We start from the raw sequence: 14,993 nt of genomic DNA on the forward strand, positions 1-14,993 counted from the left end.
TTGAAGACATACGTCTCCTGTAAAGATCTAAAGTATTAAGAAATGATGCTCTATTTTGGGTGCTAAGAATTCCTCTCCTTCTTTCTACTTCCTGTTCCTGCAACGATGAGAGAGAGGAGGGATGAAATGAGAAGCAGAGACAATAGGAGACGACTGATGTCTCCTCTAGGAGAGGAGAGACGTGAGCTCCTATTACCAGCTCCTTCAGAGGGGGGAGGCTCCTTCTCACCCTCTCCCTTCCTCTCTTTCAGTTACACCCCCCCCCCCCTGTTTTTTTTCTGATTTTAATCCCCCATCCAGTCTCTGCCGTCATCATGTTTGCCTTAAATGACCACTTTCCTTCTTTTCTGTTCTGTGTCGATCAACGTCAGCTCGTCTTTTCTTTAAAGATCATTTTAATCAGCTGATCATCATCCATCTCTCTCTTTCTGCTCGCTGCTCTATTAACCAGCATCTCATACCCTCCATTCTCTCTCCTCTCTGTGTGTGTGTGTGTGTGTGTGAGAGAGAGCAAAGATAGGGATGACATCATCTTTTTGCTCCGCAGCCAATCGGATGCAAGCACATGGAGCTCTGCCTTCAGAGGAGTGTTATGTACACAAGAGACAGAGAGAGAGAGAGAGAGAGAGAGAGAGAGAGAGAGAGAGAGAGAGAGGAGCACAGATAGATAGACAGGCAGATATGTAGACAGGTAGATAGATATATAAATAAACAGGTAGACAGAGAGGAGGTCTGAAAGTGTCTCATCAGATCAGATTTGTGCCTCAGCTGAACTAACTGCAGTATTTCCTCTTTCACATGCTAGTGTGTGTGCAGCACTACATCATCTCTACTCCTGCTGTCAAAGCCCAGCCCTAACACACACACACACACACACACACACACACACACACACACACACACACACACACACACACACACACACACACACACACACACACACACACACACACACACACACACACACACACACACACACACACACACACACACACACACAAAGTTTGGAGCTCGTTTAGTGAAGCCCCCCCGCTGGTCTGCAGCGAGGCGTCCATCTTTGGACAACCTGCTGGTCTCAGCACTAATCCACGACCGCTTTTCGACCAATAGAAACTCTGATGCGACTGTGACACGTGATTCTGTCATCGATCGATCGGTTTCAAAGTCCACAAAGTGACGCCAAACCCAAACAAGCTAAACTGAGGAACTATTATTTTAAGTAAGCACATTGTTCCTGTAACTTAGCAATGACCAAAGGTGCTGCCAAAACAAATCAGCAAAGATCTAAGCCTGTCCCGACACCTGCCTCACTTTAAGATGGTGAGAATAGAATAAAGAATAAAGAGCCAGATGGGTACACGAGACGAGCAGACACAAACCCAACAGAGGAGAGATTAAAAGAAACAAAAGAGAAGACGGCGTCACATATCACTGCTGCTCTTTAGAAGCATTTATCTCAATGAATCACTGGAGGGGAGGATTTGGGGGGATTACTGTCACAAGAAGTGCTCAGCTTCTCCACTCATTGTGGACAGAGGGCTACAGCGACGAGCAGCAGAGCACCGAGATGTGGCTTCATAACAGGAAGGTTCAGAGCGTCAACCCGAAACACACTAGTCTCAGAGGACGCTTTGCCGTAAGTCAGCAAAAACACACACGTCACGCAGGAAGCACTTCCTGGAAACAGCGGCGGGTTAATTCAGGTGATCGTGGACTTCGAGAGAGAAAGGAAAGAGAAAGGCGAGAGACAGAGAATACGAGTCGAGGAAATAAAGAGATAAAGGAAGAGAAACTTAAACCAGAAAAATGTGAGAAAACTGTCGATGTTTTCTGGAAAAAACGTGACACATTCAGGCACCAACCGACAGGAAATGTGACCCGTCCAACGGCAAGCTGTCCGACGGACGGACGGACAGACTCACACGCACACAGCATCCTGTGTGTTGCTCACTGAGGCGTGACGTGGCTCAGTGATTTCTGTCCCTGTCTGTCTCTCGGCCTGTGACAGTAGCCCCCCTGGGACGCCACACACACACTAGTTTACATGCCCTCACATGTGACCAACTGCAGTGTGTGTGTGTGTGTGTGTGTGTGTGGCTACTGCTCACAGCTAATCAATTCTGCCAGGCTAATTAAAAAGAGTCAGCTGACTAAAGCCCCTGTAGCTCTGTCACACACACACAGAAGTGCTGAGTCGGGTGGCTGTACAGTGATTTCTACCAACAGTCAGAGAGACATTACGACCCAGCTAATGAGAGGAGGAATGAACCGGTGCTGGTTCTGGTGCATCACGTCTTTTTACAACTTCCAGGAGATTCTGGCTTTAACTCACAGAACAGACCGGAAATATTATTTATTCAGTATCTCACTATTATTATCATTCTGATCCACTGCTGCTGTTATTATTTATTATTAGTCCTTTTTATTATTATTTTAGCTCTTGTGCTCTCTGTCTCTCTCTTCTCTTCATATATATATATATATATATATATATATATATGTATATATATATATATATATATATATATATATATATATATATATATATATATATATATGTATATATATATATATATATATATATATATATATATATATATATATGTATATATATATATATGTATATATATATATATATATATATATATATATATATATATATATGTATATATATATATATATCTGTACTCAGTCTCTCTCTCCGTCTTTATTTCGACACTTAAAAAGAGGTTCCCTACTCTCACCACAAAGTCTACTTAGGCATGTTTCTAAATGACGTGAGTCCTTGTCTTCAGTGATAAATAGAATGTCTCCTCACATCAGGGAGTAGTTGGTCCTGTAGAGTATATATATATATAGTCCCTGTACAATCTGGCTGTGTACACAAAGACTTACATAAAGGTACGTTCATGCACACAATGAGACAACTATGTGAATGCGCTGACTGCAGCCACCTGATCACATGTTTGTTTGTGTGTGTGTGTGTGTGTGTGTGTGTGTGTGTCCGAAGGACAAGACAGGAATTCCTGCTATTTAAACCAGCCCTTCCCTTTCCGACTACACAGAGACAGATTCCAGCCCAGAGGAGGGAGAGAAGCTTAAAACTTAAAAACAGGCCGTGTAGAAGTGTAAAGATAAAAAGGTATTCATCCCAGATATTCTGGTGTAACACTCTCGGCCAATCGGTGACAATCATCTATGTTTTCACCTTCAACTGCAGGTCCCAGAATGAAACTGTGAGATGTGTCGTTTCCACACATTTCTTTAAAAAACTTGATAAGTGGATGGATAAAAAAAAAACGGATGAAAGCGTTGCCTTCACCTCAGACTTCAATGGGAACGTTAAATAAAGACCAGCAGGTCCTCGTGAACAGGAAGGAGGCTCAGCACCGGAGTGAATGAGAGGAGACGGAGTCAGAGACGTTAGGAGAGAGAGAGAGAGAGGAGCAGGTTCTTCAATGAAACATTTAAACAAACAGACGGAAGGAAAAGGAGGAGGGAGGATTCAAGAGGTGAAGGAGAGGTGAGGGAGGAAGAGTAAAAAGGCTTTGTTGTTCTTCAGGATGTTAAACATGAGTTTATGGTCTCAATCTCTAGTTTCAAGTCTTCTTCAATACAGCATGATGTTCATTTAGTAAGTTATGGTCCATTTAGAGTCAAACAGACCATAAAGCAGGGGATGCTTTAGGGCGGGGCTACAACCACGGTGTTGTCCGGTCTGGTATAACTTGAACCCTTTCACTGTGTTTACAGTTCATGAAAGTTAATAGTAACGTTTTAGTCTCCTAAAATGTCTCATTCAGCGTTCGGTTGTATTTAGCTTCATCATCTCTGGTTGCAAAAAAACAAGATGGCGACGGCATAAAAATGCAAAACTCGAGGTTTCAAACCGGCAGTCCACAAACCAATGATTGGTGTCACGGTAACTACGTCCACTTCTCGTATACAGTCTATGGCTCAAACCAGATGTTTGTGAACTGAGGAACTATTTGGGGCATTGGGACTGGATTTGATAACATCTGGGTCATGGACTGTCTTTGTGACTAAAGAGCAAGAAACCTAGACCAAAGTGACACTGTGTGACTGTGCATATTCACTTCATAGAGAAATTCATAAAATGATCGGGCGAAAAGCCGAAAAAACAGGGAAGATGAAGGTTAGGCAGAGAGCGATAGCAGGGAGGGAGGATGAGGGAGGATATGGGAGAGAGATAAGAGGAGGCAGAGGGAGAGGAGAAGCAGAGAGGGGAGTTCAACAAGGTTGACATCTTAGTGCTGCTGATGTAATCCCTAAAATTAGCAGCAACAACAGCCAGAGATAGTGCCCCGCTGGTACACTGCGCCGCCCAGCGTGTTGTACTCTACACACACTCACGCACACGAGGAGGTCTGCAGGTTTTAAAAGCCAACTTCAGGACCAGAGCTGTCATTGCATGTTAAAAGTACCACCTTTCATAACTGTATGTCAGATCATTTATTTAAAGTCTTCTTAACAGAAAGCGTTTGAGCATGTGCCGTGTGCACGGGTGATGACTGCAGCAGGAGTCCAGCAGCACCGCTGGGCGACTGTGGTTTGAAGGCATCGCTCCAAAGACGGCGCTGAGTATTTGGGAGCCTGAGTCATCATTCGAGGACGTAAACAAGCCGTTGATTGAAGTTATTGTTGTGGTACAGACGCCGCCAGCTGTTTGGATTGAAACATATTTAGGTCTTCTTATCTCTGCCAGAAGGATCGTGCGATCGGTCACGTGTGCACCTCTGCGTCTGTCCACGGCTAATCCTGCGTTCTGCTGCAGCAAACTGTATAATGTTTGGTTTGGCCAGTTATGGCTGCGTGCTCAAAGACCTCTCGTGGTTTGCAGTGACTCACACTTTCTCAAAACATATTCTACTGCCCGGTATACACTTCCTGCTGACTCCTCACTCACTACTCTTAACCAGCACCCTGACGATTGACTGCATACCTCGCAGCTTGTTTTTGAGTTTCAATAAAGTGTGTTTTAAGACGCCTTACAGCCCATTAGTTTGAGATCTGAACTCTATTAAGTGCAGCTTTCTGGTGGGTTTTGTTTTCCCGCCTGTTGCCAGTTATCTGATCTATATATAGCTTTTCCATTTTGTTCGTAGCTGCAGACTGTAGACAGAACATCATGTAGTCCATTGGGCTCTGCCAGCATTCTAAAGCTGGAGTTTCATTGGCCTTCTTATGAGTTCTTTGGAGCCATAAAATCTAACTTTTTGTGCACAAGTGACAACCAGGACAGTTAGTTTGATAATCTGTGACAATAAATAACATTAAGTTGATCAGATATATTTATAAAGGTGACAGAATTAACTGTCAAAAGGTCTCAACAGCGAAGTCCTTATCAGTTTGTGTAGAGGTACTCAGGTACTCAGTGAGTCAAGTTAAACTAATGCTACGTGTTGCTTGAGTGCACAATTAACCCGACTTAGATCCATTCCTCCACTACCTCATCCACCGAGCGACCTCCCTCGCTCCTCCCGACCCTGCCTCTCTCTCACCCCATCCTTGCTGCCTCCCATTAAATCCCCCGTCTGACCTCCCCTCAACCCTCACCTTTCTGCCCCACCCCTCCATCCCCAGGCCTCACCCCCTTTCTGCTGCACGCCCACTCATCTTTTCCATTACCTGTCAACCCCCATCATCCTCCAGTCGTTATTCCCTCCACTCTATCGGTCCTTCAGAGCCCCTCACTCCTCCAGCACCATCTTTTGTTCATCCTTCTTTCAACTTTGCTTCCCGTTCTCTCATCCCGCCATCTACTACTTCTCCCCCCGTCAGTCTGTCCTTCTTCCTGCCTCCCTCCTTCCTCTCCTGTTTGATTTTTTTTAAAAGGTTATCCTCTCTGCTTCACTGGACATCATGAGAGGGAGAGGTTGAACAGGAAAAGGGGAGAGGAAATCTAGATCAAAATAAAGAGGCATTGCCGAGTCAGGGTTTTCTTTCTTTAGCTGCCGAGTCACATGAATGCTGAGGGAGCTTTTCCTCGTTAGTCCGTTAATATTGGTATTATTCATATCTTGTTAGCCCTCCTCACAGTTGCACCATTTTCTGAGTGAAAAGCGAGACCTTTCTCATTCCTTTCCTCCCCCCTCTTCTTCCTGGATCCCCGTCTCTCCCTGGGGGCCCTGCTTGGTCTAGCGGTGGCAGAGCTGGCTGGAGGCCCTTGGGGTTTAGCTGGCCCCACCTGCATTCTGATAGAATGAGACCAGATGAGCTCCGGTACGGACGAGCTGCATTAAAGCAGCGAGGGGGCTTTAAAACAGAGGCAGTACAGAATGTTTAGGCCCTGCAGACGTCCGAGGAAAAGCACAATAAAAAATAAAAAAGTACTTAAAAAGCCAGACGCGCACAGCAGAACGAGCAGATTCTCAGAAACATGCACCCACTGATGAAAATGAAGCCAGGAATAGTATAGAAACGTTAACAACTTCATCGCTACACGATGCCAAGCAAAACTCTGTAAAACGGACCGACACCAGTGAGCTCATTCCAACACAATCAGAGCAGGAAATTGACTTTTTCTACCGACCACCGCAGCGGCTGGAGCGCCACCGATTTCCAGACACATGTTCGCTGTTTAACCAGCATTTTTAAAAACATACGGAGACTTGGAACAACCAATCCTACCATCCGCAGTGTCCGGTAGACACAAACGTCCCGGGCCATGTCGACATTTACCAGAATTATCCCCCTCATCCCCCCATGACGTTCAAACCCGAGGGGAGGTTGAAAGATGATCGTTCTTCCATTACTCTCAGGTTGACACTCTTATGACAAAGCGTTGGTGTGAGTCACACCGATGACTTGACCACTAGATGACGAACACGACCTTGGACATGACCTGATTGTGAGCAGTGACGTTAGAGTAACTGGAGTAAAGTCACGGCATGACGAGCACGAGCTCATCAAATTGAGCTAATCTGATACCACCAAAGACTGAATCCTACAGGTGAGAGCGTTGCTAATGGCTCCCTAAAAATAGACTGCTATTATGTGGATTATTCGGGTTTAAATATATTACTGCCTACAGCGCCACCTAGAGGTGAGAGCAACACAGCGTCTTCCTCAGTGAGCGGTGGGAACAGAGGGAATAGATCTTTTAAAGGATATTCAACCATATTTGACCCCTTCCTTAATCGCAGACCTCTTTACTCCACATTCTCCCTCCGGGTCCCTCGGGGACCGCTGATTTGGGGCTCCTGGCTGTCCCCCGAATCCAACCTCAAGCTCAGGGTCTTTGCAGGTGTACCCCGCCTAGACTGTGGAAAAGCATCGTCCTCCCAATCAGATCTTTAAGACCAGACTCAGAACATATTTCTACTCTTCAGCGTTCGACTCTCGCCGATGTGGCTGATTGTCAACATGGGCTGTTTGTAAATGAATATGATGGATTTACTATAAATACATTTGAGGCCCAGCTGTCTGTGAGGCATTCGCTCACTGCTGTTTAAGTTAGCTGTGATTTGTTGCTTCCTGTCTGCAGAGATTTCCAGCGACTAAACACGTCAGCTACATACAGTAAAGTGGGCAAGCAGGGCCTGTCTATAGAGAGGGTCATTTTAGAAAACCTTGCTTTCACAAACCTCCCCCTTCCTCCCAAAGCGATTTCATTAGAGGTTTACATTATTAATGCAGCTTTGCACACTTAACTCACGCGTGTCTCAGGTCGGCCTGAGAGGGGAAACAAAGGCTAAAGTGTTTGGAAGGGAAAAACAACCTGAAACAGTCGTCAGACGGTTTGACTTGTGAAACAGGAAGTTTGCTAAACCACAGACGTTGCAAGAGACGCGGTGTTTCCGGCGTGCACCGACACCAGATTGCCTCAAAACCAGCAGAGAGGATGCTGCTTCATGCTCTGCACCTTTTTCACAAGCGAGTCTGACAAGAATCCAGCTGCTTGTTACGCAGAAAGGGGGGCCGCAGACAGCGGAACGTGAAACGAAAACCCTGAATTCACCACATCTTTTGGCTGATTCTATTCTAGAGTCGTGCATGCTGAACTGTCCTGTGCAGATGGCTGAACCTGGCCTCGTGTTAAATTAATGATCCAGGGGCGATATGGAGCAGCCTGGCTGTAAAAAAGCCCCTCGTGCAGGTTTCCCCTGCAGGGCAAATGAGGTGATGGGTTCATCTATCTATATATCTACCCGAGCTTCTCCACCGAGGGAGAGACGGTAACCCAGCCAGGCATCCGATGTCTTAATGAAGTGACTTTCTCTGTGGTCATGTGTCTGTGCAGTGTGTCTGTGCAGTGTGTGTGTGTGTGTGTGTGTGTGTGTGTGTGTGTGTGTGTGTGTGTGTGTGTGTCATTGCTGAATCCCGGCAGTCCGTCATGGTCGTGAGAGAATGCATGGGATCTTGTGTCTCTCGCTCTGCTGGAAGAGGAATCGGGTTTCGGGATCAATGGGAATCAATGGCCACCAGTCAGCGCTGAGAATAAAATAAATAATAATCATAATAATAAAATCCAATGAGCAGTTTGTACTTCTGTGCCTCTAAAAATCAAGTATTCCGACTCATTGGTGTGATGTATAGGTAGCAGCTACATTCACTTTCTATTGCTGCACCATTTGTTTGGGACGCTTCTCGATTCAAAGCTTCAGGAACTTCCATTCACTCCAGAGCAAGCCATTAAGAGAGAGAGAGAGAGAGAGAAAGAAAGAGAGAGAGAGACAGAGAGGGTCAGAGAGAGAGAGAGAGAGAGAGAGAGAGAGACCAGACGCTGGTGCACACCAGTGATAATGGATTACTGATGTTATTATGGTTCAATAAGGCCTCTAAACAACATCCTCTGATCCACTGCCAGAAAAACTGTTCTCTCTCTCTCTCTGTGTGTGTGTGTGTGTGTGTGTGTGTGTGTGTGTGTGTGTGTGTGTGTGTGTGTGTAATATATATTTGTAGCCATTACCATTAGATCATCATAAATGGGCGACTCCATAATATACATTGAAACAAGTAAAGTACAAAAGTAAATAAGGGAGCTCACACTACAAAAACAATGTCTGTTCTAAAGATGGATTGTGGTTCTGGACCGTGTTGGACCGTGACATTGTAGCATTTCACCACACATTGCAGGGATTTGATTCTGGTTTTGATTTGACTTTGTGACGTCTCTCTCTGTGAAAACAACAAATAACATCACCACCTAACCACCGAGAGTACACAAGGTAGTCAGACAGATATCGTCTCACAAGTCATTAAATCAAAAAACAAATCACATGTTCATCATTTTGTCTTAAGGGACAGACTGAGGAGAATCCTCTCAGACCCGTCTCTGTCCCGTCAGGTTTAAACGTGACGAGTAAACGCCTCCTCCTCCGTTTGTTAACCGGCCCGTTGTTGTTCTCAGCATGCGTCTGTTTATTCCACAGTGAGCCACCCACAGACAGCCCCAACATGACCCGCTTTAACCAACACGGACCCGACTCTAAACAACAGGTGCCTGAACCAGAAGTGAGTCACACACACACACACACACACACACGTATGCCAGGCACACCAACAACTCAAGACAAAAGATAGACCTTAATGCGTTTTCTCATTTGTCCTACCTGGTTGTTGACATAACCCTGAAGACATCGTGAGGAAACATGAGAAGAGAAGTGAAACAGAAAGAAACAGACACACAGTTTGTCCCACAATGACTCAACAAGGACCAGATAACCAGAGATCTCTTCATATTTTATCTCCGCCGGGAGGATCATGCTATCGGTCGTGTGCGAGTGTCCGTGAGTGATTGTGCACCTCTGCGTCTGTCCACGGCTAATCTCGCATTCTGCTGAGAAGCAAACTGCATAATATCTTTGGTGGCCGGTGATGGCTGCATGCTCGGGGGGGTTTCGTGGTTGCTGAGACTCACACTTTCTCCACCTTTTATTGCCCGTTTTATCCTGCTATTGACCGCCTGCTGACTCCTCACTCCCTACTCTTGACCGGCCCCCGGCCGGTAGTGAAGACGAAGCCGAGTGCATCTCCGACCGACTAAAATGTCGCGGACAACAACAGCTAACGGCCTACCAGGGTTTCGACAGTTGTGGTTTGTATTCATTCAATCACACAGTACAGCCGTGGTTGCTGCAGACACACCTGGCGGAGCTCGGCTCCACTGAGTGCACCTCTTTTAGTTTGGGATGTTTTCTTTTTGCCAAATGCGTCTGTTTTCATCCAATCTTACTCAAGTTAAAGGACTAATACAATTATCTATGTTTGACATTCACACCGTTCCACTTGTTTTTGTTCTGCTTCATTGTGCTGCGCTAGCACATCAGAGTGCTTGGCCTTTACATAATAAACACAGTCACACAAATATAATGTGGTGGGATGCAGCGATGCTGAAGGCAAGAAATATAATTTTAAAAAGTAAAACAATCACCAAGAGACTACAGAGCCGCGCAGGGCCACATTAAGCTCTCCATTAAACCCCTTTGTGACACCCAAGGGAGCCTTGAGTTAGCTGGGAAGAGTGTGTGTGTGTGTGTGTGTGTGTGAGCTGAAGTGTATGTGCCTGAGTGTGTGTGTGTGTGTGCCTTCTGTGTGTGACAAAGTGTGGCTTCCAGTGATTAGTCAAAACTGTAACTGACACAAGGCTGCCCCAGTGATCCTATCAGAGGGAGGGAAACTCCACACACACACACACACACACACACACACACACACACACACACACACACACACACACACACACACACACACACACACACACACACACACACACACACACACACACACACACACACACACACTTTCAATTATCTTCTTACACAGACTGGCCTTAAGTGAGACCTTGTTTGTTTCTCCCAACAAATTTTCCCTTTTATTAAATCAAAAATGCTTTTGGCGTTTTCTGTTTTCTGTGAGCACTCAAAGACTCAAAGACTCAAAGACTCGTTCAATACCACTGGACAACAAATAGCAGCTGTCAAAAAGCATCTTCTTCATATCTTCAATCAAACAGAAAACTTTGATCTTTGCATATGTAGATCATTACCATACCGGTACAGCAGTGAGTATTATAGCAAGAGAATCCAGAGAAGTAGGATAAGTAGAAGCTGAGGACTTTCCAACGTGTGTCATCTGCCGAGACTGAAAGCACCATTTACCTCAGAGGGCTTCAGAACAGCAGACTTTTGGAGATCTCTAAATCTAAAGAACCTCTGAGTCACGTTGGATCGCTGTGCTACAGTGATGAAGGTTCTCTTACCGTATTGTAGCCGACGGGTTCCTGGCCGTCTGTGATGAGTTCCCGCTCTCCCCGGGGGTTGACTCTCCTGAAGCGCCGTCTGGACCTCCGTTGGGAACCTTCCCTCTGCAGAAAACCGTCGTCCCCCTCGCTGCCGTTATCCACCTGCAACACACAGCCGACAACCTCCTCAGAATGGAAGCTTCTACGGGATTCAAACCCACAACCTTCAGGTGCGCGGGGGCACCCGGAGGATTGATCCTCACAGTCTGAGACCGGATAGTCACACTTTTGGATCTTAGCAACAGAGTTTGTAAATTCCAAGTTCTGGTTCCCGTTTTCTGACTTCTGGTTCTTGTAATCCAACTTTTGGGTGTTAAGTTCCGTTAAGTTCTGAGAGTCTGAGTTTCCTTCCTCTCTCCGCTTCGGCTCCGCTTCCCGCCCCGGAGCTTCTGAGGTCTGGGCCTGCTCTTCTGCCGGCTCCTGGTTGAACATCCAGTTCTTCCAGAGCGCAGAGAGCCGGTGCCAGCGGAGCCCACTCATCCGGACGCGAGGACGGTATCACAACGCCACATAAAAGCAGGAAATACCACGGGAGGGCAGAAACAAACAACAGCAGGGGAACACTTCTGGACAAAGAGATGAATAGAAGCGTCCAAATTTTGAAACAAAAAAAAAAAGGTTCAAAATCCTGAGGGATCCCCAAACATTACATCCTTTGGGGCGAGCATCCACAACAACAGAAAGAACCAAATGAAATGAACAAAGAAATGAACGAAGGTCGTCCTCTTCTGAGAGCCGGAGAGCTGGAGTTGGGCTGCTCAACACATTGCATACTGACAGACTGACTCACATGCTCTCCGTCTCTCTGTCTGAGACACGTGCACCGAGCACACACTGAGCCCACAGCTTCCTCCAGGAAACCGTAAATACACAAATATCCTCGCCAGGCAGAAGCAGAAGAAGAAGAAGAAGAAGAAGAAGAAGAAGAAGGAGAAACAGCACGGCACACAGATTCCGGCCATTCAATGCATTCCCGAAAGGCTTTTTGTGCCCGTCTGTTGTCGCAGGAGGTTTTCTTTCACCACTGCATGATGTTAAGAGTCAACAGCCTTATGTCAGTAATTATAATATTAAAGAATATATATCTGTTGAGACTTTGAGAAGACACGCTTTGCTTTGATTCTGCAAGTTTTTTTTTTTGAATCTTTCTTTAATTTGTCTTTTTACTCTCTTCGAGCTGAATGTTTTGTGATTAATAGTTATTTAATCTCCATTTAACGACCGCGGGTCAGTCATGTGTGGCCTTACAAACAAACTCATGATCGCCCACGAAAAGTGAAACTCCTGAGTGCCCTGGAGTTGAGATTAGAGTAAAAGATTCTGAGCTGAAGAACAGCCAAGAGAGGACTGAATAATGTGTGCAGTTTGCTTTCCTGTATTTCCACACATGTAACACGTACAATAACACCCGCGACACATTGAAGAGACGAGGACTGCGTCTCTCAAAGGACAACATCACAGAGCGGTTTGATGGAAGACAATCTCACGCATCGATTAGAAAGTAAAAAAAACAGAGAGAGAAGATGGACCCAAAACATGTTCTGTCACCGCTGGAATTGGGACTCAATAGCTGCTGCAGGTTTGAAATAGACAAAGGAACAATGCTGCTAATACACTGAACAACTGCATCGTGGGTAGTTTAGCTGGAATGGACTCTGAATCAGCTGCACGAGGGATAGTTCAGCTATAAAACACCAAATAACGGTAACAACAAAGGGACCAGTGTTGGTGTCGGCGTGTCTCTTTTTAACGAGCCTCACAAGACAGACAGCCCGAAGGTAACGAAGAAGTCTTAAAACCTGCATTCTCTCTAGTGTCCACCAGGGGGCGACTCCTCTGGTTGTATAGAAGTCTATGAGAAAATGACTCTACTTCTCTCTTGATTTATTACCTCAGTAAACATTGTAAACATGAGTTTATGGTCTCAATCTCTAGTTTCAAGTCTTCTTCAATACAGCATGATGTTCATTTAGTACATTATGGTCCATTTAGAGTCAAACAGACCATAAAGCAGGGGATGCTTTAGGGCGGGGCTAAACTGTGATTGACGGGTCTCTACCAGAGACGTATACGGCATCTCTACGTTACTCCTCCTCAGTCTAGATATGGTCACTTCTGTTCATTGGTTGCAAAAGAAAACCAACATGGTGACGGCCGAAATCCAAGATGGCGACGGCGAAATCGCCGAACTCTCAGCTTCAAAACATCAGTCCACAAACCAATGAGAGACATCCACTTCTTATATACAGTCTATGCTCTCGACTGAACACAACCCCCATCTCTCCAGCGACCAACAATGTCAGCCATTGAGACGTCTTGCCTTTGTGTTTCTAACCGACTGTCATGGAATACAACGTGACCGTATTTCCTGTTTCCTCTGTCAAACCCCGCCCTGTCGCTGTGTGAATGTCCGTCCCTGTCCGTCCCGTGACCACAGTCACAACGACGGCCTGCAAATGACTCTCCCTCTACTGTTCCCATGGCCCTAATCAGCTGATTGGCTGCAATGCAGTGTGACTGAACACTCCTGTGTGTTTACGTGGAAGCTCCTGACATTTGTTGACATTTTTTACTCCTCAGTGTTAAAGTGGTTCTTCGAGGATTCCTCCATTTTTATGTCTGAAGGCATCATTGATGATAAACACAGAAATCATTTGTCTCTTAATAAACAGGACTACGCGTGTTCTTGTGAGTTTGGGGAAAAGACGCGCCACTGTTTTATTTGTCTGTTCAGCTATTTCAAATTCAAGCTGACTACACAGTTTTTTTTCTCCTATTTGTTCCAAACAAGTTGCTGAAAACACACACACACACACACACACACACACACACACACACACACACACACACACACACACACACACACACACACACACACACACACACACACACACACACACACACACACACACACACACACACACACACACACACACACACACGTTCGTCTGTTCAAATATCCAAAGATATTAACTTTAATACGACATAAAACAGAGCCGGATATCTCCACTATTGAGAAGCTGAAAAAAAGCATTTTTTGTAATTGTTGCATGAAAAATGTATTTATCGATGATCTATATGTGTATATATAGAAATATCTCTAAATATCGCTCGCCAAAATACACTTTTGTCCGTATTTTCTCTTACTTTGAATATTATCATTCACCACGACAAAAAGGTAATTTCCTGGTATGTGAACGCCTGCGTGTCAATAGACCTGCTTTCGTGTATTCTACGGTTATTTACATGCAGTGACTTGATGCTTCAGATCCACAGACCCAGCCCGCTGTGCTGCACCACACAGCATTTAAAAAGGTGGACAAGACGAGGACATGCTCGGATATTAACAACAACAATAGCGGCCTCTGCCTAATCTCATTTCCTGGTTCTCAGACAAAAATGCAAAATGCTTGAAAACAGACTCGTGCTCATGTGGGTAGACACAGAAACACACCTCATGTTGTCCCCGAGGCTCTGATCAGCTGATCCACTTTCTATCCCTCCACCAACATCTCTCTACTCTTTCACCCAGCGAACCAAATCTACTCTCTCTTATGATTCAAATGATCCTCTATTCCCCAGGAATCAGCTACAGAATCATTGGCTCTTCTTTCCTGTAATACCCAAATGCATTCACACAGTATCGCACAATCATACCTGGAAGACCTTCAGCACTCCCACCGCTCCCTCTTTACTGTTGCAGTAGCCTCTGAATGGACCCACAGGG

At 45.4% G+C, this 14,993-nt stretch overlaps 1 protein-coding gene across 4 annotated transcripts in view; it reads right to left on the reverse strand.

Moving 5' to 3' along the window:
* The window catches only part of rapgef6 (Rap guanine nucleotide exchange factor (GEF) 6), a 120,116-nt gene that overhangs the window by 65,689 nt on the left and 39,434 nt on the right, over positions 1-14,993 (reverse strand). For 2 of the 4 annotated variants that reach the window (XM_076101889.1, XM_076101890.1), the window contains exon 6: positions 11,225-11,368. In XM_076101889.1, the coding sequence (XP_075958004.1) occupies positions 11,225-11,368 (144 nt within the window). Of the gene's footprint in view, positions 1-11,224; positions 12,099-14,993 lie in introns of those variants that run through there. The other 2 variants (XM_076101888.1, XM_076101887.1) reach the window with 1 other exon arrangement.

This window comes from Anarhichas minor, unplaced genomic scaffold (genome assembly GCF_050575085.1).
Source record: "Anarhichas minor isolate MPS153535 unplaced genomic scaffold, ASM5057508v1 ptg000027l, whole genome shotgun sequence".
NCBI classification, from domain to species: Eukaryota; Metazoa; Chordata; class Actinopteri; order Perciformes; family Anarhichadidae; genus Anarhichas; species Anarhichas minor.